The sequence below is a fragment of the Plecotus auritus genome, assembly GCF_963455305.1.
Source record: "Plecotus auritus genome assembly, chromosome: 14".
In the NCBI taxonomy this organism is placed as follows: domain Eukaryota; kingdom Metazoa; phylum Chordata; class Mammalia; order Chiroptera; family Vespertilionidae; genus Plecotus; species Plecotus auritus.
The window spans coordinates 16,001,584-16,022,386 of record NC_137780.1 but is presented as its reverse complement, the minus strand read 5'-3'; the positions used below and the strand labels follow the sequence as shown (position 1 = coordinate 16,022,386).

General features: G+C 40.4%; 1 protein-coding gene across 11 annotated transcripts in view; it reads right to left on the bottom strand.

The window, feature by feature from the left end:
* CDC42BPA (CDC42 binding protein kinase alpha) overlaps positions 1-20,803 on the bottom strand; it is a 203,235-nt gene that overhangs the window by 121,652 nt on the left and 60,780 nt on the right. For all 11 annotated transcript variants that reach the window (XM_080651309.1, XM_080651299.1, XM_080651303.1 and 8 more), the window contains 2 exons: positions 14,963-15,058; positions 10,441-10,589 (listed from right to left, as the gene is read on the bottom strand). In XM_080651309.1, the coding sequence (XP_080507435.1) occupies positions 10,441-10,589; positions 14,963-15,058 (245 nt within the window). The remainder of the gene's footprint in view (positions 1-10,440; positions 10,590-14,962; positions 15,059-20,803) is intronic.

The window sequence follows — 20,803 nt, the reverse complement described above, 5'->3', positions numbered from 1 at the left end:
AAAGAGAGCCTCTTAATAATTACCAGGACAACAGGCATAAACTGAAATTGTCCCACGCAAACCGACAGGTATGGTCACCCGGTCTATGCCTATACCTGGACCAAGGTGACACTGTCTTAATTATGAGAGCTTTAATGACCTCTCTATACCAGAAAAACATGTTTTTAAATTTCCAGGGCTCTTCCAGATGAACGCTAGGATTAGCTTAGTATGTTCCATAAAACATATTGAGATTTTGATGAGAATCACAATGATTTTATAGAATAACTAGAGGCCCGGTGCACAAATTTGTGCACTGGTGGGGTCCGGCCGGCCTGCCCCAATGAGGGCAGATTAGGGCCGGGCCCATGGAGGGGAGGGGCCGCGGGCCGGTTGGCCGCCCACAGTGCGCATCACAGTAACTGGTCGCTCCAGTCGTTCCGTCGTTCCGGTCACTTGGCTTTTATGTATACAGATGTGAAAAGAACTGTTATCTTTACAATATGGCTCTTCTCATCCATGTATACATTGAGTCTTCTTTTATGTCCTTCAATAATGACATTTTTTTCCATAGAGAGCTTACACATCTTGTATTATCTATAGTCCTAGGTACTTTATAATTTTGTTGCTATTATAAGATTTCCTTCAAAGAATCATTCTCATTTTGCTTCCACTTTTAATGGGAATGCTTCTAATGTTTCACCATTAAGTATGATCTTTGCTTTAAATTCTCAGTACAAACTTCATGTTAGGTAGCAGAACTACCTTCTACTCCCTAATTGCTAAAGTATCAGATGTATTAAGTTAATAGATTTTCTAATGCTGAAACCCCCCATATCTTAAACAAAAATATGTAAAAGGGAGTATTTTTAAATGAGTTAAGCCTTTTCTAATTCAGGATTCAAGAAAAGAATGGCAAAGTAAACCTGAAACACAGAGAAGTTATTGTAGATCCACAAGTTCTGGTATCTAGTACTTTTATTTTTTTTTGTTCCAAATATTGTGTCATTTCCACTGTGGTTTTCCTTTTGCCATGCTTACGTAGAATGCATTTCAATTTTTCAAATCATATGGACTACTTTTTAGGTTTCTTTTTATTTAATTCTATTTATTTATTACTTCTTTTGGATTGTTACAACATTTATTCTGTTGAAAATCCTATATAATAAAGAGGAAATATACAAATTGACCCTCATGCCCTCGCACAAGATGGCCACCCCCATGTGGTCAAAGGTGGCCACCACAAGATGGACAGCAGGGGAGGATAGTTGTGGGTGATCAGGCCAGCAGGGGAGGGCAGTTAAGGGGTGACCATGCCAGCAGGGGAGGGCAGTTAGGGGCGACCAGGCCTGCAGGGGAGGGCAGTTGGGGGGGACCAGGCCTGCAGGGGAGGGCAGTTGGGGGGGACCAGGCCTGCAGGGGAGGGCAGTTGGGGGGGACCAGGCCTGCAGGGGAGGGCAGTTGGGGGGGACCAGGCCTGCAGGGGCAACCAGGCTGGCAGGGGAGGGCAGTTGAGGGCGACTGGGCCAGCAGGGGAGGGCATTGGAGGCAATCAGGCCGGCAGGGGAGCAGTTAGGCATCAATCAGGCTGGCAGGGGAGTGATTAGGGGGTGATCAGGCTGGCAGGCAAGCAGTTGGGAGCCAGCAGTCCTGAATTGTAAGAGGGATGTCTGACTGCCGGTGTAGGCCCGATTCCACAGGGGTCCCAGATTGGAGAGGGTGCAGGCTGGGCTGAGGGACACCCCTCCCATGCACGAATTTTGTGCACCGGGCCTCCAGTAAAAACTATAAAAAGGCATACTTTCAAAATATTTCCCTCTCAAACCTATCTCCCATTCTTCCAGTTACTGCACTGCCTACAATAATTATTTTAATTAGTTTCTCACTTGTCCTTACAGTTTTTTTATGTATATACAAGCAAATACAAGTATATTAATTTTTACACAAATGTTATATTATAGATATCAATCTCCACATTTCTTTCTTCACTTACAACCAATCTTGGAGCTATGTCGAACAGAAAAAGCCTCATCATTCTTCTTAGCAGTCTACCATATGATTGTGGCATAATTAGATTCCTAATCTTTTTCTTTTATATGTAATACTGATGTGAACTTTGTGCATATGTCATTTTCACATATGTGATGATGTTTTTAGGATAAAAATCTAAACCTGGAACACATGCATTTGAAATTTTGATAGATGTATTCAAACGGCCTTGTATGGCCACTGAACTAACTTACAGTCCCATGAGCATCACGTGTGAGTGCTCAGTGCCCTTAGAGCAGTGGTTCTCAGCCTTTCTAATGCCGCGACCCTTTAATACAGTTCCTCATGTTGTGGGGACCCCCAACCATAAACTTATTTTCGTTGCTACTTCATAACTGTAATTTTGCTACTGTTATGAATCGTAATGTAAATATCTGTGTTTTCCGATCGTCTTAGGCGACCATAATTTACATTACGGTTCATAACAGTAGCAAAATTACAGTTATGAAGTAGCAACGAAAATAATTTTATGGTTGGGGGTCACACAACATGAGGAACTGTATTAAAGGGTCGCGGCATTAGAAAGGTTGAGAACCACTGCCTTAGAGCTTCATATCAGAGTAGTTTGTCGAATATTTGGACTTTTTGTCAATCTTTAGGTGAAAAATAGTAGTAAAAATTTTATTTGGATTTTCTGTATTATCTGTGATACGGTCTTTTCATATATTTAGGAGCCTTTGTATTACTGTTTCTGTGAAATGCATTTTGCCCATTTTTCTACTACATTTGGTCTTTTTCCTATAGTTTCAGAAATCCTATATAATAAAAGGCTAATATGCAAATCAACCGAACGATGGAACAACAGATTGCTATGATGTGCACTGACCACCAGGGGGCAGACGCTCAACGCAGGAGCTGCCCCTGGTGGTCAGTGCACTTGCCCCCTGGTGGTCAGTGCGCTCCCACAGGGGGAGTGCTGCTCAGCCAGAAGCCAGGCTCATGGCCGGCGAGCACAGTGGCGGTGGCGGGAAGCTCTCCTGCCTCCACAGCAGCGCTAAGGACCCCTCAGGGGATGTCCAACTGCCGTGGAGAGCGGGCCTAAGCCGGCAGGTGGACATCCCCCGAGGGGTCCCAGACTGCTAGAGGCAAAGGCCAAGCTGAGGGGAACCCCCCTCCAGTGCACAAATGTTATGCACCGGGCCTCTAGTACTTTCTATGTTAGGAAGACTACTCTTTGTCCAGTATATGAGTTACAAATCTTTTCCCCCCAGTGAACATTTGTTTTTTGAGTTTGTTTACAGATGTCTCCTCCCATGCACTCTTTTGTCTGTGTACTGAATTCATCAATATTTTCTTTTATGCTTTTGTGGATTTTGACTCAATTAGAAATACTCTATCCTCACTGAAATTGCAAAGGAATTTTCCCATGTTTCATTCTATGGGAATACTTTTAACTTTTTTACATTTCAATGTTAAATCCATTTGGAAATCTTCCTGGTATATCATGAAAAATATGATCTAATTTTATTTTTCCCACACATCATTTATTTAACCTCTGATTTGAGACGTGACCTTAATCACATGTTAATGAATGTAAGTAATTGGGTCTATTGTAAGACTTCCAATTCTGTTCCATCAGTCTTTCTTTTCACACAGTAGAAATATATTTTTGATTATTAAAGATAAATTTTAATATCTGATGGGAACAGTCTTCCTCACTATATAGTTATATATTTCTTAATAAATATATCCCTAAGTATTCTATATTTTTAAGATATTATGGAATCTTTTCTTCTATATCTTTTTGTAATTATTGATTGTTGCTAGATTAGAATCTACTTCACAGAAACAGGAATTTTTGCCAGTTTTGCTCACCACTAGATCCTCAGCACCTGGAAAAGAGCGTGACCCGCTGTTGTGTGCAGTAAATATTTACTCCATGAGTTTAGACTACAAAAGCTATTGATATCCTTTTGGAACTTTACCATTTGTCGTTTTTAGGTTAATTCTATTTGATTTTCCATGTGTATCATCTATAAATGTAATAATTTTACTATTTTTACATGTCTAATGTTTTCTTTTGCCCAGTTGTTTGGCTAGTCTCTCTGGTACAATGTAAAACAGACCTCTTTGTTGTGTCCTGACGTTAGTAATGTTACCTATTAAGCATGATGCTTGACTTGTAAGGGGTGACATACACATACAGAGTGTTAAGGAAACATCCATCAATTCCTATTTCACTGAAAAAAGTATTTACTAAATGCAGCAATTCTTCCTAATAAAAAATATAATCAATTCTAAAATGCAAATATTATATGTCTAAAATTTATACTGAGAGATATCAGCTTTAGATACTGGGATATTAGAGATATGAGGTTAAATAACAGGAAAAAATAGCTTAAAGCAGTTCAATGTGCTTGCCACTGGAAAGCAAACACAAGAGGTATGGAGGGGGACTATTTTTCAATATAATCTTTTCTACACTAGCTGAGTTTTATTTTAATTACATGCAGTATTGTTTGATTACAGTTAATTAAAAATCAAAAATACATGTATATAACATCTGAGTCACTTAATCCAAGAATATGAAAATATTCTGACTAAGCCACTATGATCATCTGCAGTCAGCAGTATTTTTCAGTCAAGACAGTTAATTAATGGATATCAAGATCATAGATGAACACAGTAATTTTATAATGAAAACCCTAACTGGTCTCTGTCCTACAGGAAATAAAACTATCCCTTTCATATCCGTGTAATCGTGCCTTCGGACGCACTCCACAGCGCACTCAGTCTACCCCATGGCCCAACAAGAAGTCCCTCTGTCCCTAAAGCGGCCAGCAGGAGAGGAACGCCCTCCCGCTCTTCTGAGTCAGGAAGGCGCAGGAGGATGTGTTAGCCCTCTAGCCCTCTGCTGGGTTCGAAAATATCTATGTTCTATTTTTACTTTGGGAACAAAGTCTAATACCGACATGAGGTATAACTTAAAAGTGCTCACGGGAGGAGGCAATGTGATTTCCATCTAGCTGATGCTAAATATGACCTAAATTACTGGGCACGAGGAAGGCCTAAAATGTATGTGAAGTCCATGTACTTTATCACCTCAAGCAAAGACAACACATCCCTTCCTTCTTTTTCAACCGTACTGCAGCCTGGCCCTTTGCGGGTCCCTCTTCCTCCCAGGGCATTATTTCCCTCTGAAGCTAACTCGCAGTGGGCACAAGAAAAGCGCCTGGGAGCAGGACACAAGGTACGGCTTGGCCTGGCCCAACCTGCGCGGACACGGCTCTGGTTCCCTTTGCGCCCCAGGCTTCTGCAGCGTGGGCAAAGTCAAACAGGCCGCAGATTCAAGGCCCCACAAATGTCAGGCAGGTGTGGACGCAGCTACTGAGTCAACAACGCTCTTCATTATTTCAGAAGAATGTGCTCACTGGCGTACAGGATGGGAAGAGACCCCTAATATAAACTGGGTAGAAAGATGGTCACACTTACATATTGACCACACACTTGCTCTTAGAACCGAGTCAGTATTCTGTTAAGAAACTCAAGCAGTCCTGGCTGGTGTGCTCAGTGGTTAGAGTACCCACCCTTCTCCCCGCCCAAGATTCTCGAGTTCGAATCCTGGTCAAGGAATTGGATTGCAGGTTCCTGGATTGCAGGTTCAATCCTCAGCCCTAGTCAGGGCGCTTGCAGGAGGCAACCAATCGATGTGTCTCTCTCACATCAATGTTTCTCTCTCTCCCCCCCTCTCTCCCTCACTTCCACTCTCTCTGAAAAATCAATGAAAAAATATCCTTGGATGAGAATTAACCAAAACCAAAACCAAAACACTGTCAAGCAGCCCTGGCAAGGCCCATGTGAAAAGAACAAAGGCCCCAGGCCTAGATCCCTGGCAGAGCCTGAGCCGATGAGCCACACCACCTGTGTGAGTGAGCCATCTTGAGAGTTGATCTTCCAATCTCAGGTGAGTCACTACAACTCATGCTAAAGAGCAGAGAGAGAGCAGTCCCTGCCTAGTCCTATCCAAACTGCAGACTCGTGAGCAAGGAGTGACTGTTGTCTGCTATTAGTCACCACATTTCAGGGTCCACGGTGGACACAGATGTGCTGCTTCTCCTTCGATGGACGGCTTGGTCCTCAATGTCAGCAGACAGCTCCCAGAGAGCCTCTCCATCAGGAGGCCTGTCTTCTTAGACAGCCACAGCCACTGTGTGACTGACACAGAAATATAAGATGCGGCCATTTGGCTAAATGAGCACCACTCTGATGGGCCACAAACTCTCCAGAATGCCTAGTGGGGCTGGCTGAGGTTTGGCCTGCAGTGCAATCTGGCTTGTCCCTCTTTCTTTTTCTTTTTTTTTTAATATATTTTTTAAAATGTATTTTATTGATATTTTTACAGAGAGGAAGGGAGAGGGGTAGAGAATTAGAAACATTGATGAGAGAGAAACATTGATCAGCTGCCTCCTGCACGCCCCCTACTGGGGATGTGCCCACAACCAAGGTACATGCCCTTGACTAAAATCGAACCTGGGACCCTTTAGTCCACAGGCCAACACTCTATCCACTGAGCCAAACCGGTCAGGGCTGGCTTGTCCCTCTTTCGAATCCTGCTTTTGCCAACACCCTTCCACAGGTGTTAATGCACCTTGCATTACACATTCTATCTCTGCCTGCTTCTAGAAAACACATTATACAGCAACGGATAAACAGAACAACAGGCCAGCAAAACTCACATCTGGGATTCAAAACCACTCAAGTCTGTGACATCTTGCAAGTAAGGTGGCAGCCAGCCAACCAGATACCAAGTATCGTCAATAAAAGGGGTAGAAGAGCCCTGGCCTGTCTGGCGTGGATAGAGCGTTGGCCTATGAACGGAAGGGTCTCTGGTTCGCTCTGGTGAAGGGCATTTACCTCCGTTGCAGGACCAATCCCCAAGGTGCGTGTGGGAGGCAACCAATTGATGTGTCTCTCTCACTTCAATGTTTCTCTCTCTCTCTCTCCTGCCGCCTCCCTTCCCCTTTCTCTAAAAATCAATGGAAAAATATCCTCAGGCGAGGGTTAACAAAAAAAAAAAAAAAAAAAAAAAGGGGGGGGAGAAGGGAAATTCAGGCGAAATATTAATTCTAACCTTGAAAATCAATGAAAACAGTGAAAGAGAAATGTTTAGAAGAGATAAAATCTCTACATTATCAATGTAAAAACATTACTCAAGTTTCTTCTGAACTTGAATATGAATCATACCAATCATACCAATTATCATTCACTGAAGTTTCTAAAATCAGTAATTTTCCTTGTCCCAAATCAAAAGCAAATTACATTTGGCTCAAAAGGAGCAGTATTATTTTAAAACTCTCAGTCAAATATTTATACTGATACGTTTTTTCCTATAGCATTAAGGATAAAAAAGCATTCCAAAACAATGACCATGTTGAAAGGGCAATATTCTGTAGGTCGTTCTTACTTTAATACTTCACCAGACTGTCAGGACCAGAGCGTGATTATCATAAATATTATGCCTGGAATAGAAAATGTGGATATAACAAAACTGGAGTCTTCTGAAATTACTTTAAAATGTATTTGTGAGCTGTTATTTTATCTAGGCACTCCTGTCTTCATTGAAATGAACGTGTTTCAAAAACGTACACTGATTCACCTGACTTTTCTTTGGTAAATCCAACTTCATATTCCAAAGTGAACACAAGTCTTGAAACCAAACAGTTCAAGCTGCCTGCTCCACGTGACAGGCATATGCACACTGATATTGTTGTTATGTCCATCATATGAATGCTATACGAAATGTAGATTAGCCAGACAAATGTGATTTTTTTGTAAGAAAGCCCTCACTAGCCCTGGCCAGTTTGGCTCCGTGGACAGAGCATCAGCTTGCGGACCAAAGGGTCCCGGGTTTGATTCTGGTCAAGGGCACGTACCTCGGTTGCAGGCTCCTCCCCGGCCTGAGCCCTGGTCGGGGCGTTTAGGAGGCAACCAATCGATGTGTTTCTCTCACATGGATGTTTCTCTGTCTCTCCCTCTCTCTTCAACTCTCTCTAAAATCAATGGAAAAATATCCTCGGGTGAGGATGAACCAAAGTAAAATAAAATAAAATAAAAGCCCTCACTAGAGGCCAATGCGTGTTCTGTATATGGAAAAACTAATCTCACCCAAAGAGTGGTCTGTCCTTTGCCCTCAGGCAACGGGAGGTGTTCCCGAGGCTCCTGGAATATCATGCCAGACAGAAGTATCTTTGTTTTGCTGGGGACTTGGCCACCAAGCAGTCTAACCATGTGATTTATGAGAGATGTAATTAACATGGGACATGTCGTATCTGTTTTACTTCTGAAACTGAAGGTACCATCCCAACTTCTGGGAAGGGAGAGACTAATGGTCAGTCATGCAAGCAATATGCTGAGACTCTCCAGACTCTGCCAAACAAAAGCCCAAGTGTGCTTCCTTGTTGGCAGCACTCCACGCCGCTGTCGCACACGATGCGCCTGGTGCTTCTCCCGGACGTTTGGTGCTTCTCCTGGCCTCTGCCCTGTGTGCCGCTTCTCCTGGCTGGCTCCAGCTGCACCCTTTCCACCAACAGACTGTCACTCTAAGAACAGCTTTCAGTGAGTGCTGTGAGACCCTGCGAGTTATCCAAACTGAGGGTGGTTCTGGGAACTACTCAAATCTACAATTGGTGTCAGACGTAAGGGGGGTCTTTTGGAATTGTTCCCGCTATTCCTGAAGTTGGCCCCAAATCCTCACAGTCACTGAAATATCAAATGCCTGTAATCAGTGACTGTCTCTATGTAACGTAATTTCAACATGGTGCAAAGCCTGAGTTTACCTATAGCTAACAAATTTTAACTATAATGTTATCTATTCTTTAGTAATTTCAGAATATAATAAAATTACCTCCTCCAATAGCAGTATGAAAAATTACAATTTTGAAATGGGACTCCAGCCTGGGAGAGACTGAGGGCGGTTTTATATGAGCTTCATGCCCCAAAGGATTTCTACCCCACTGTGAAAGTGTAATGACTTTACATATACCGAGGATAACTGCCAAATCCCGCCACAAATCCAAACTGAAAGAGATGAAATCAGCCCAAAGCCCTGGTGGAGGCCCAGCACATACCTATCCTTCATAAAGTTCTTAGGGGATAAGGGATGAACAACTTCAGAACTGAATTCCGTGAATTTCCCCCAACAAATTCTATTAAAATAGGTTGGATCCATTTCCTATAATGTATCAGTACATTTTACCCTAGAGTTAAACATAATATATATAATGTTAACATTAAGTAGATGAGTTAATAAAAACTTCAATCAAAAACCTTGAATATGGAACAAATTCCACTGGGGGAAATGGGAGTTACGAAGAAATCCATGAATAAGTGAATTGTTTTTAGTTTTGTGTTTGTTTTATTTTTGAACTAGGGTAAGGAGAGATTACTTCAAAAAACACATTCCACCCTAAGAATTTGTTCAAGTCAGTACTTAACTTTAAAACAAACACAGGAAAGCACACATACACCAGTAAGTCCCATGAGACCAGCTTTATTTGCCTTCAGAGAGAGATTCTATTCAACAAAAAGCCGTTGTGCCTGCGCCCTTACGGTCTTAGTCTAATCTGAAATTTGGGCATTTTCACATGAATTAATTATGCCAGAAAAGAAGTAAAAGTCTGCATGAAAAATATGAAAACGTAACTTGACAATGTCTGTTCATTCGTTATTTTATCCTGTTTTAGATTCTTTACTTTTAAATATAATTTCAATCTCACAACTCTTTAGTCCTCCACATATTTTAGCCTTCCACTTTATCGTACACATTCTTACTTTAAGTCATCTAAATCCATTATGGAATGAGGTGAAAAGGGGAAAAATGACTAGGTAAGGAACTTGACTATGAAAAAATAAAAGCCAGTGGACACTATTCAACAGTAACTGATGCAACCAATTTTGAAATTTAAGTATAATTTAGCCTAAATACCAGATAACAACAACTGTTCCTAAAATATGACTTGGTGGTGAGAGTACTACACTGCAGCAACCTATAAATCCACACCCAGTAAGGAAAACCTGCAACAAGCATAACGCTCCAGGTCTAGTAAAGAAAACCGCAGAGAAGTAATAAAATACATCCACTGAGCACAACAGGAAAATACTAGTGTATAACCCCAGAAGCTTAAAACCTAATGGAGGAAATAAGGCAAATATAAAAATAAGGTGATAAGGAATATTATCCTATACTGAACACAGCATAAATTACCAGTGATCTTATACAAATTGTTCACCTTAGCTCATCTCATTACTGTGTACCATATTCAGGGATGTGATGTGCCTTGGAGAGGCAAAACAATTAAAACCATCGCAGAATAAAAACTTTGATGAGAAACGTATCTTAGCCCTCAGTAAATCTGGAATAAACAGACGTCTGCTTCTAGACATCACGAGGCAATGAAAGAACATCTCACTCACCTGTGTACATAATGCAGCTGATGAACTGAGTCAATTGCTATCACCATCTCAGCCAAGTAAAATCGAGCCATGTCTTCAGGCAATCTATCTTCAAATTTGCTGAGCAGAGTAAGCAAATCCCCACCAACATAATAATCCATAACTAGATACTTGGAAAGAAACAATAAAATGTACTCAATAAATTTTTTAAAGGGTGAAAAAGAGTATATTTAATGTAACCCAAGGTCAAACAGCACTAAGTAAAAGACTTTTATTGTCAACTAACAAGAAGCTACTTAAGATTATCATCAGCAGTCATTACAAAGTTGTAAATGTCATAAAGCAGTAAAATACATTTTTAAAAACTGGGGCAGGGAACAACATAGGATTACTGTTGTTTTATTGTTGTATTTTGCAAAGTAACAACATCATGACCTACAACAATACACCATAGTTTTACCAACATTTCATTGAAGAATGAACATTTTAATTCTCCAAAGTGGATTTCAAAAACTCAGAATATATTACATTCTTTATGTTGAATAAATTCATGTTTATCATCACTACATTTTCCTTATTTCATCTTGGAGCAGTAACAACTTCATTATAATGAGCAGCTGGATAAGCATTTGAAAACCACTGCAATAAAGAATACAGTAATTCTCACGATACCTATGTTTCTCTTCCCATTTCTGATCGTGCACAAATATCAGAATGGAGCTTTCTAGGGTACATATAAACAGAAGCCAACTAATTTTAGATATGGACTTTTATGAGTTTGTGTCTGATACTGAGATTTATAATAAGAAATATACATATATATAGGCACAGAGCACAGAGATCCTGAAAACTCTTAGCATTTCTTAAGTGACAAGACAAAGATGTCTTTTATCAATATATATAAAAGCCTAAGTGACCATTTGACCAATAGCTATGACGTGCACTGACCACCAGGGGGCAGATGCTCAGTGCACAGGCATGGAAACATGGAACAGACTGATGAAACTCAGAGGGAAGGCGGGGGGGAAAGGAAGAGATTAACCAAAGATCTTATATGCATACTAGAGGCCCGGTGCATGGATTCGTGCACCAGTTGGGTCCCTCGGCCTGGCCTGCGGGGATCGGGCTGAAACTGGCAGTCCAACATCCCCCAAGGGGTCCCAGATTATGAGAGGGCGCAGGCCTGGCCGAGGGACCCCACCGGTGCATGAATCTGTGCACTGGGTCTCTAGTTATTGGTAACAAGCCCCTTTCAACTATACCAGAGTTGATGTTAATGAGGCAACTTGTAGAAAGCTCCTAGGTAACCTAAGGATGGAAGCTGGCTGCCAGGGAAACCAACCAAGATGAGAGAGTTGGAACTTTCAGTCCTGCTCACCCCTATCCCCCAAGAAATGGGCTGGAGTAGAGGTTGAATCAATCAAGATTGATGCGTGATTTATTTTAACAAACATGCCTGTGTAAGGAAGCCTTCATAAAAATCAAGAAGAATGAGGTTTGGAGAGCTTCCAGACTGGCCAACACGGGGAGGTGCTGAGAGCAGTGGGCGCTCAGAGACGGCATGGAAGCTGTGCCCCCTCCTCATCCCTGGCCCCCATGCATCCCTCTCACCTGAGTTCTGTGAGCTGCTCTAGCAAATTAGTTGAACCCACAGAGACTCGGCATCTAAGCACGTCAACGCACTGCACGCTAATCACTTCTACCCGAAGGTTAGGTGGGCGTGCTCAAATGCTCAGTTACGTGGGTTTTTAACTATTAACATTTATTTCCTTTTCGTTTGCACCAAGTCCCCAAAATCAATGCTAGAACTATAGTTTGAGTTCAAAAGACCTATCTGCTGCGAACCTGTGGAGGAATGAAGATCTCACGTCTTTCTATCTGTGTGGGAATGAAGATCTCACTTCTTTCTACTTTTGACACATGGGAAGTAAATACAGCAACTTGACATTGTGTTTGAGTCAAGCAATGTTAGCTGTCAAAATGAATTCGCCATAGTATAAGTTTTCCATGTAAGTGCTGCTTTGCCTTGTAATTTAGGCTAAATATATTTTAAAAACATATGAAGTCTACAGAAAAAGCTATTTTCCAAAGCGATTCGGTATTTCACAATAATGGTTGAGGATGGGTTTTTTGGTTCAAAAATATTTCAACCTTGGTCCTTTGTTCAAAATATTGCAATAATATGTTACCACTACAAAACCACTGAACAGCTGTATTGTATAGCAGGTCAGGATATTCAGCTTTGATTTCTGACAAAAATTCATGAAAATGATAACACTTGTATCCACGAGACTTAATGAAGTTCAACATTGATACTACTCATTCAATAATACATGACAGGTTAAAATATTTGCTGCAAACCACCTGCCGATTAATAAGACAACATTAGGTGCTTAGAGCACCTAATACTTAACGATTTGTGTATATGTCCAACTAGGCCTCTTTCTGCTTCACACATATGTCATCACTCTCCATTGTAATACATCTTAGCAGATTCCAATTCAGTTTGTGCCAGATGAGTGTTTTCTGAACGTCTTTGAAAATGCTATTGACTATAATTGTACCACACAAACTATTCATACAGGCTAATTTCTCAGTTACTCCCAACGCAGCACTGACTCTTCAAATAACAAGAACTGAGCAGAATCAGTAACATCTTTCAACTCAAAGAGCCAAAGAAAACCACTCAAAATCATTTCCCTGGTTTTATAATCAACCATTGATGTTGTTTACAATTTCCTCAATTCCTGAGCAGCGGTTCTCACCAGAAGGCTGAGAGTCTCAGACAAGTTAACTTTCCGTGGGCACATTTCGTTGGCTGCTGCAGTCAGACGTGATTTAGTTACCTCAACACGGTGTACGGCTTTCCTTGCTGGGCTACAAATGAGCCACTCAAGGAACTTCCTACAGCTGCAGCCTCATTTCATTTTTTATTTTTGTAAAGTAATTCTGCTTGATAAGATACTGTGTTTTAAATTTTCTAGCTTTACTGACTGCTGTTCTCCTGTGTTAGGAATGTTGGGATGAGTGCTCAGTGTGTAAACGTTTTTATTTGCTTCCATTAGTACAGTTGTAGTGTAGCTGCATAATAAACAACATGCTGTCATTTAATTTGTTAACAAAATAATCCACACTCTACTGTGCTTTAAACGAATGATATTTGAAGTCTACCATTTTCTTCTCCTTAATTTGCCATAATCCATATGCACTATTAACAAAAACAATGACACAATACAGCAATATATATAGCACTTCCAAAGCTATCAAGTTATAACTGTCACTGCAATTTGTAATCTGCTGAGCAGCAGTGCAAAGCAATGGCAGTAACACACACAGTGTATTTCCGTGTCACAGCGTCAGTCTCTGTCACAATAGTCAACTCGGCCACTGTAGTGCAAAAGCAGCCATAGTCAATACATAAATCAACAGCATGGCTGTTTTCCAATAAACTTCATGGCCACTGAAATTCAAATTGTTTATAATATTCACAACTCACAAAATACTCCTCTTTTGATTTTTTTTCAACTATTTAAAAATGTAAAAACAATTCTTAGCTTGCAGGCTACACAAAAATGGGTGGCGGGCCAGATTTGAGCTGCAGGCCATAGTTTGCCGAAATCTGACTTATCAGAACTCCCAGATGTGTCGTGCTATTCACCCTCAGAAGCACCAGCCTCATTAAATGAATCACATGACAACTCAAAGCTAACACATACCACATTCATCAAGTACCAACCACGAATCCCACAAACCAGACCGAGCACACCGGGGGTCCTCCTGACGCCTCTCCTCCACTGACGTCCACTCCAACACAGCGACAAGAGACAAACATCGAAAGGTGTCTCCTGCGCACACCAGGCTGGGATGGAATCCGCAACCCGAGGATGTGACCACAACCTCTTAGTGTATGTGATGATGCCCAACTAACGGAGCCACCTGGCCAAAGTTTTGCTCCTGAAAATCCATCCTCCACACAGCTGCCAGGATGGTCTATGTAAAATATAAAACTGTATCACACTCCCCTTGAAATTAGAGTAAAATCTGAATTCCTCAGCATGCTCCACACTCTGGAAGCCTCATTTCATATCTTCCTCCCTTCATTGCTGTCCTCTAATCACACTAGCCTTCCTCTCTTCTTTCAAACCCTCGTCCTCTCAGACACCAACCTCACAGAAACAGAAATCAGACTCATGGCTACCAGAGGTGGGAAGCCGGGGAGAGGGGACTGTAGGAAGGTACAAACTTCAGTTATAAGATAAATAACTCCTAGGATATAATGCACACACAACAATCGCTAACACTGCTCTATGATACATAAGAAAGTTGTTAGGAGAGGAAGTCCTAAGAACTGTCAACACAGGAGAATTTTTCCCCTTTTTCTTTTCTTTTTATTGTATCTGCATGAGAAGACAGGCACTCGCTGAACCTATTGTGGTAACCAGTTCACAATATATGTAAGTCAAACCATCATGCGGTAGGCCATAAACCGAGTCGGTGATATATGTCAATTACTTCCCAATAAGACAGGAAAAATGATTCTTACTAGGTTGTTGTCATCCTGGAAAGCGTAATGCAAAGTTGTAATCCATTTATTGTCTCCATTCACCAACACATCCCTTTCTTCACGAAAACATGCCGTCTGAAAAGGAGAAAATGTATTTTAGACAGAGGACACTTTATGTAAAACTAGCAAATAGACTATGCAAACATTCGCTCAATGTGTTTATTATACTTGCTATTCTGGAAAAGGTGCACATCCAATATTATATGACTTCCAACAAGTCAACCAGAAATTAGGCACCTCGAGGAGTACACTTCCAATACCGTTGAGAGTTTCAAGAATCAGGAAGCACACAGAAACATTTAAAACTCACGGTCCAACCTACCAAAACCTTTTGCCACGTTTACTTCTGTTCTTTTTATTTTTAAGGAAATAAGATACAAGCTGTAGCCTTCCTACTACTATCGGATTCTCCCCCTTTCCTCCCCTGACATAATAAATAATTGGAAGTTAGCATATACTAGTGGTATTCCCATCATATGCTTTGATCACATGTCTGTGACGAAAAATAATAGAAGTGTTTTGTATTTTGAAAATTTCCATGAATGGTATAATTTTATCTACTCTTTTGATCACTTTTTACTCAATCATGACTTATTTTCCTTCTAATTGCTATGCTATTCCTGTTTGAATACTCCAAAATTTATGCAACCCTCATCATGAAAACATAGTTTATTTCCAATTTTATACTATTACAATGTTGCAATGAATATATTTGTACAAATGTACAAGTTTATCTTGGTTATACATTTAAAAATAGAAATGCTAGATAGAAGCATTTTCAACTGCAACCACATAAAACCAATTTTCTCTTCTGAGTGGTATACCAATTACTACCCTCACCCCACTATATGAAATCTACCCTTTTCCCCACATCCTCAACTGTACTTGGCATTAGACTTTTAAGAGTGTGTGTCAATATGATAGGTGTGAAATAATATCTTATTGTTCTTTTAATTAATTTATTCCTACTTATAGGTGCAGATAAATAACTTTACATATGCTTATTGAACACCTGAGCTTTCTCTGAACTGTTCACTCCCTTTGCCCATTTTCTCTAATGAACTGTCTTTTTCTTATTGATTTGTAAAAGTTTTGATTTTTTGAGAATATCTCCATATTATAAAGGTAAAGTAGAAACTGAAAGTCTCCATGAGTCAAGCCCCCTTACTTTCATTATCCACTTGTGTCCAGAGGTTACCATATAAATTCCGTTGAATATCTTCTCAGAAAATTTCTGTGTATACATAAGCTTATACACACATACCATACACAATTTATGTGGAATCCCATATCCCCTATCTTTTCTTTACAAATGAGATCACAGTACTCTGTAAGCTGTTTTGTTAAGTAACAATATATCTAAATACCTTTCCTATATCTAATTTTTCTTAATGGCTGTACCATATTCCATACACACTGAAAAATCATCATATAGTACTCTACATATAGGTGCTTCATGATTTATTTAGCAAAAGGTAAATTCAACAGCAATGACATACAAAACAATTAATATTACCTACTTCACCCTAATTAGGTACTCTGATTTTTAATATGTATTTACATAAATTTTATTTGACCAAGTAGAATTTCCAAAGGCATGTATTAAATAGTATCACCAGAGAAAATATTAAAAGCAATCTATAGCTATAAAAGCCTAATATGCAAAGTGTCCCCTTGGGAGTTTGACCAGGAGTTCAATTGCTCGCTATGATGTGGGTTGACCACCAGGGGGAGGCGTGGAATGAAGGAAGGCCCCGGCCAGCAGCTGGAAGGGAGGCCCCGGCCGGCAGCTGGAAGGAAGGCCCTGATCGGCCCTGATCGGCAACCAGGCTTGGGACCCTACCTGTGCACAAATTTCATGTACCCGGCCTCTAGTTAAAGATTAAACCCAATACATGGGCAGTTTTACCCTTTAATTGGATTATTAAAATCTACATTATGCTTTGGTTCGTTTTAGGGAGAAAATGGAATCACTTGGCATGCTCACCACTAAGTTCTGTTTCAGAATTTAACTGCCATAAAGTTGTGGTTTGCTGCTAACCTTTTAGAGATGGTAAAGGCTGCCAGGGGCTAGGAGACACCTTTCTCCTGACTTTGTTTTATTATGACTGCTATCTGGAATTTTCTAGACATTCCAGCTAGAATCTAATAAACATTTGATTGATGACTCCAAACTAAATAAAGCTCCAAAGACTTTTTGTCAACAAAACAAATTAAACTTCAGTAGATTCTAATCTATTCTAAACTGTTTCATGAAAAGGAAGTTAATATAAAATATAAAGAAACTATTTATATAGTTTAAATAAAACTTCGATATAAAATATTAAACATATACAAGAATAAAATAGCCACCTCGCCTCAATGTACCTACCAATAAACTTCAACAATTATTTTATTGCTCAATCTTGTTTCATCTTACTACCAACTTCCCTCCATGCACATATGTGCACGCCCATGTGTACAAATTTTTAAGCAAATCCCAGACATCAGTTGACTTTATCCATAAACATTCAGGATGAAATTACTCCTATTAGTGCCTCAGTCACTGAGTTTAGATGTGAAATGCAGTCTCTTTTTTTGCTTCAATATGTCACATTGTCCTTAGTTGTCACAACTGGGGCGAAGGGTGTTAATGCTACTGGCATCCAGAGGGAAGGGGCCAGGATGCTGCCACACACCCTACAATGCACAGGACAGTCCCACAAGGAATTATTTGGCAACAAATATCACCAGTGCCCTTGTTGAGAAACCCAGTCCTTGATCAATATTAACCAAACCATGATGCATACCATGAGGTTCATAAAGTTGTCCCAAGGATTCAACATGGTTAAAGGCTGTAAAATCTCTACTTTAATTACCCTTAAAAAAAAAACTGGGTTAAAAAATATATATCCCCCTTTAAAAACAGAACATTTAAGTCTCTAAGAATGCAATGACCAGTAGGAGGGGTTACTGGAGATCACATGACTTCTTCAGATCCTATCACTCAGTTTCTATTTAACCAAACATTCTGCTGGGGACAGTGATGGGTTTGACAGATTTTCAATTTTATACTTTTAATATTCAGTTATATACTGTTTAAACTTTATCCTTAATGGGCTATTGGTTAAAGAGAAAGAACAACAGGAATACCTATGGTAAAACAGAAGTTAATGTGGACAAGATAAAAAGAATAATGATTCTGCACAACTGTCACATGATTCCCTCCCCTAGACCCATAGGTACACATTCATAGACCAACACTCTTCCACATTCCTATGCAGTACATCCAATTACCTGAATACTTGGAAGTCATGTGTTAAAACAAGAAAATCCACTTGTGATTATATGTACTTTGGCTTCTCATTTATTAATAATAAAGACTTGTATCTCCTATACAATATTAACACAGAGAAATTCTTTCAAATAATAACTGAATTATTCCAATATTCGAGAGGAGAAAAGCCAAAATTTTCATTTTTAAAAAATAGATAAACAAGTGGAATTTTAAATTGCAAAATGCAAGAATTCCAATATCAGGTCCTTTTTTAATGTTTTTATTGATTTTTTAGAGAGTGAGGAAGGGAGAGATATAGAGAGACAGAAACATCAAGAGAGAGAAACATGGATCGGCTGCCTCCTATGCACCCCCACAATGGGGACTGAGCTGGCAACCCGGGCATGTGCCCTGACTATGAATCGAATTGGTGACCTCCTGGTTCTTGGGTCGGCGCTCATCCACTGAGCCACACCAGCCAGGCATCCAATATCAGGTCTTATACACCAAGACAACAATTTACTTTTAAATCTCCAATATATATTTGATGGCTGAACCAAACATGAGATGTCACTTTTTAACTTATTTGTCAGAAAACATGTTTTTTCAAGAAAGAGAAATCATTTGATAACATCTAAAATTGGCAAATGAGGCAGACAACAAACATGTTTTCATACTGAGTGCAAAGGTATACTGATACAATGTTTTTAGAAGACAATTTAGCAATAGCTACTAAAGGTTAATGTGTACCTGTCCCCCACACCCAAGAGGCTTCACTACTGAGGAGTTTAATCCAGGGAGTGGATAAATTCTAGGGTCAGCACAACATGAAAATCCTTTAGTGTAAAAATTATTTTTAAATCGCTTCAACCTCAGCCTACACCAACTGGCGTGCCCCAGGATAGTCCACAGCAACATCTCTGATTAACATCATTCCCTTTGACTTCCATTTCACATTGCATATGCCCTCCTGACATCACAGAGGAAGGCTGTTCCACAGGACCCCACGGCCCCTAGTTGGTCCACCTTCTCCTCTGCCTTTCACAGCCTTGTCATGGTTGCTTTGTAATTAATGTGCAGAGTCTTTAGCTACTTAATGGAGAGGACAGGGAGAAGAATTTCCATTCCATCTTGCCTCAGACACAGGATATATTAGTGCTTTACAATCCAAGAAAATAATATTTAATTTTCAACTATCCCTTCCTTTATCTACAACTTTGCCACTTCTTCCAATCAGCAATGAAAGCTAACAGTTATCCTCCTCTTCACAGTTCTTCCCCAGCACATCCAACTTCATCAAAATAAGCACAGCTCTGGCCGGTGGGGCTCAGCTGGTTGGAGTGCCGTCCTGTACACAGAAAGGTTTCAGGTTCAATCCCCAGTCAGGGTGTGTACAAGGCAGCTGATGGACATTTCTCTCACATCAATTTCTCTCTCTCTCTCTCTCTCTCTCTCTCTCTCTCTCTCTCTCTCTCTCTCTCTCTCTTTCTCTCTCCCTCCCTCCCCCCCTCCTTTCTTCTCCTTTCTATCTAAAAAATCATTAAGCATATTAAGCATATCCTCGGATAAGAATTAAAAAATAAAGTACAAACTATAACTCAATTTTTTAGAAGTTCTAACTCTGAAACACTAAATTGACTACATGATGATTTCTATGAAATGATTACAACATAATTATTTACTATCTATATTATAAAAACCCAGTGGCGCTAACGCCGTAACGACCAAAGACCGGTCACCAGGAGGCTGCATGCGTGGCGAGGCGCACGCGGGTGGGTGGGGCCGCATGCGCGGCAAAGCAGGCGCAGGTGGGTGGGGACTTGGCTCTGGGTCGCGTGGTGGGGTCGGGGGTCCCGGGTCTTGCGCGATTTCCCGTGGGTCTGGGTCACGCACGATTTCGTGCTCTGGACCACTAGTTTCTTAATAGTAAGACTTGTTGCTCTACTTGCTGGCTATGCTGTCAGCTCCTGCAGGGTTTGCCTCACCTGCACTGTATTTCACTTGTGCAGTTTTTTAAAGTAGATGCACAAGACAAAAAACTGAAAGCAGAAACTTGCCAAAAATTTTACTGATTAATTCTAGGTAATGGGATGTGAGTGATTAGTTTCTTCTTTGTGTTTGTCATAGTTTTCAAATTTTCCAAAAGAAATAATGAAGTATTTACTTTCACTACCACCATATCTAACATCATTGGGATGTTTTTTTGCTTTTTCCTATGTGTGTTCTTTTTCAGATTGCTTCACGTACTGGTAGATAAAGAAAGACTTCTAAGGGCTAATTTCTCATTATCCTCCTATAAACTGTACTAACCTCCAGGGCTATAACTTTGCATGCTCAGTGTATGACCCTTCCACAAGTTAAATACGGAGATACTCCCATACCAGTAAGCTCTGCTTCCCTGAGACTTGAGTGCCCTGCCCCATCCAGAACCTGACCCCAAATTCCTGTGTGATGTCAGTTCTGACCATCCATACCAACTATTAGACAGTTTAACATCACTCTAATCAATCTTTCCCTGAAATCCTGCACCAACATAAGAACACTGACAATTCTTGCAAGAACAG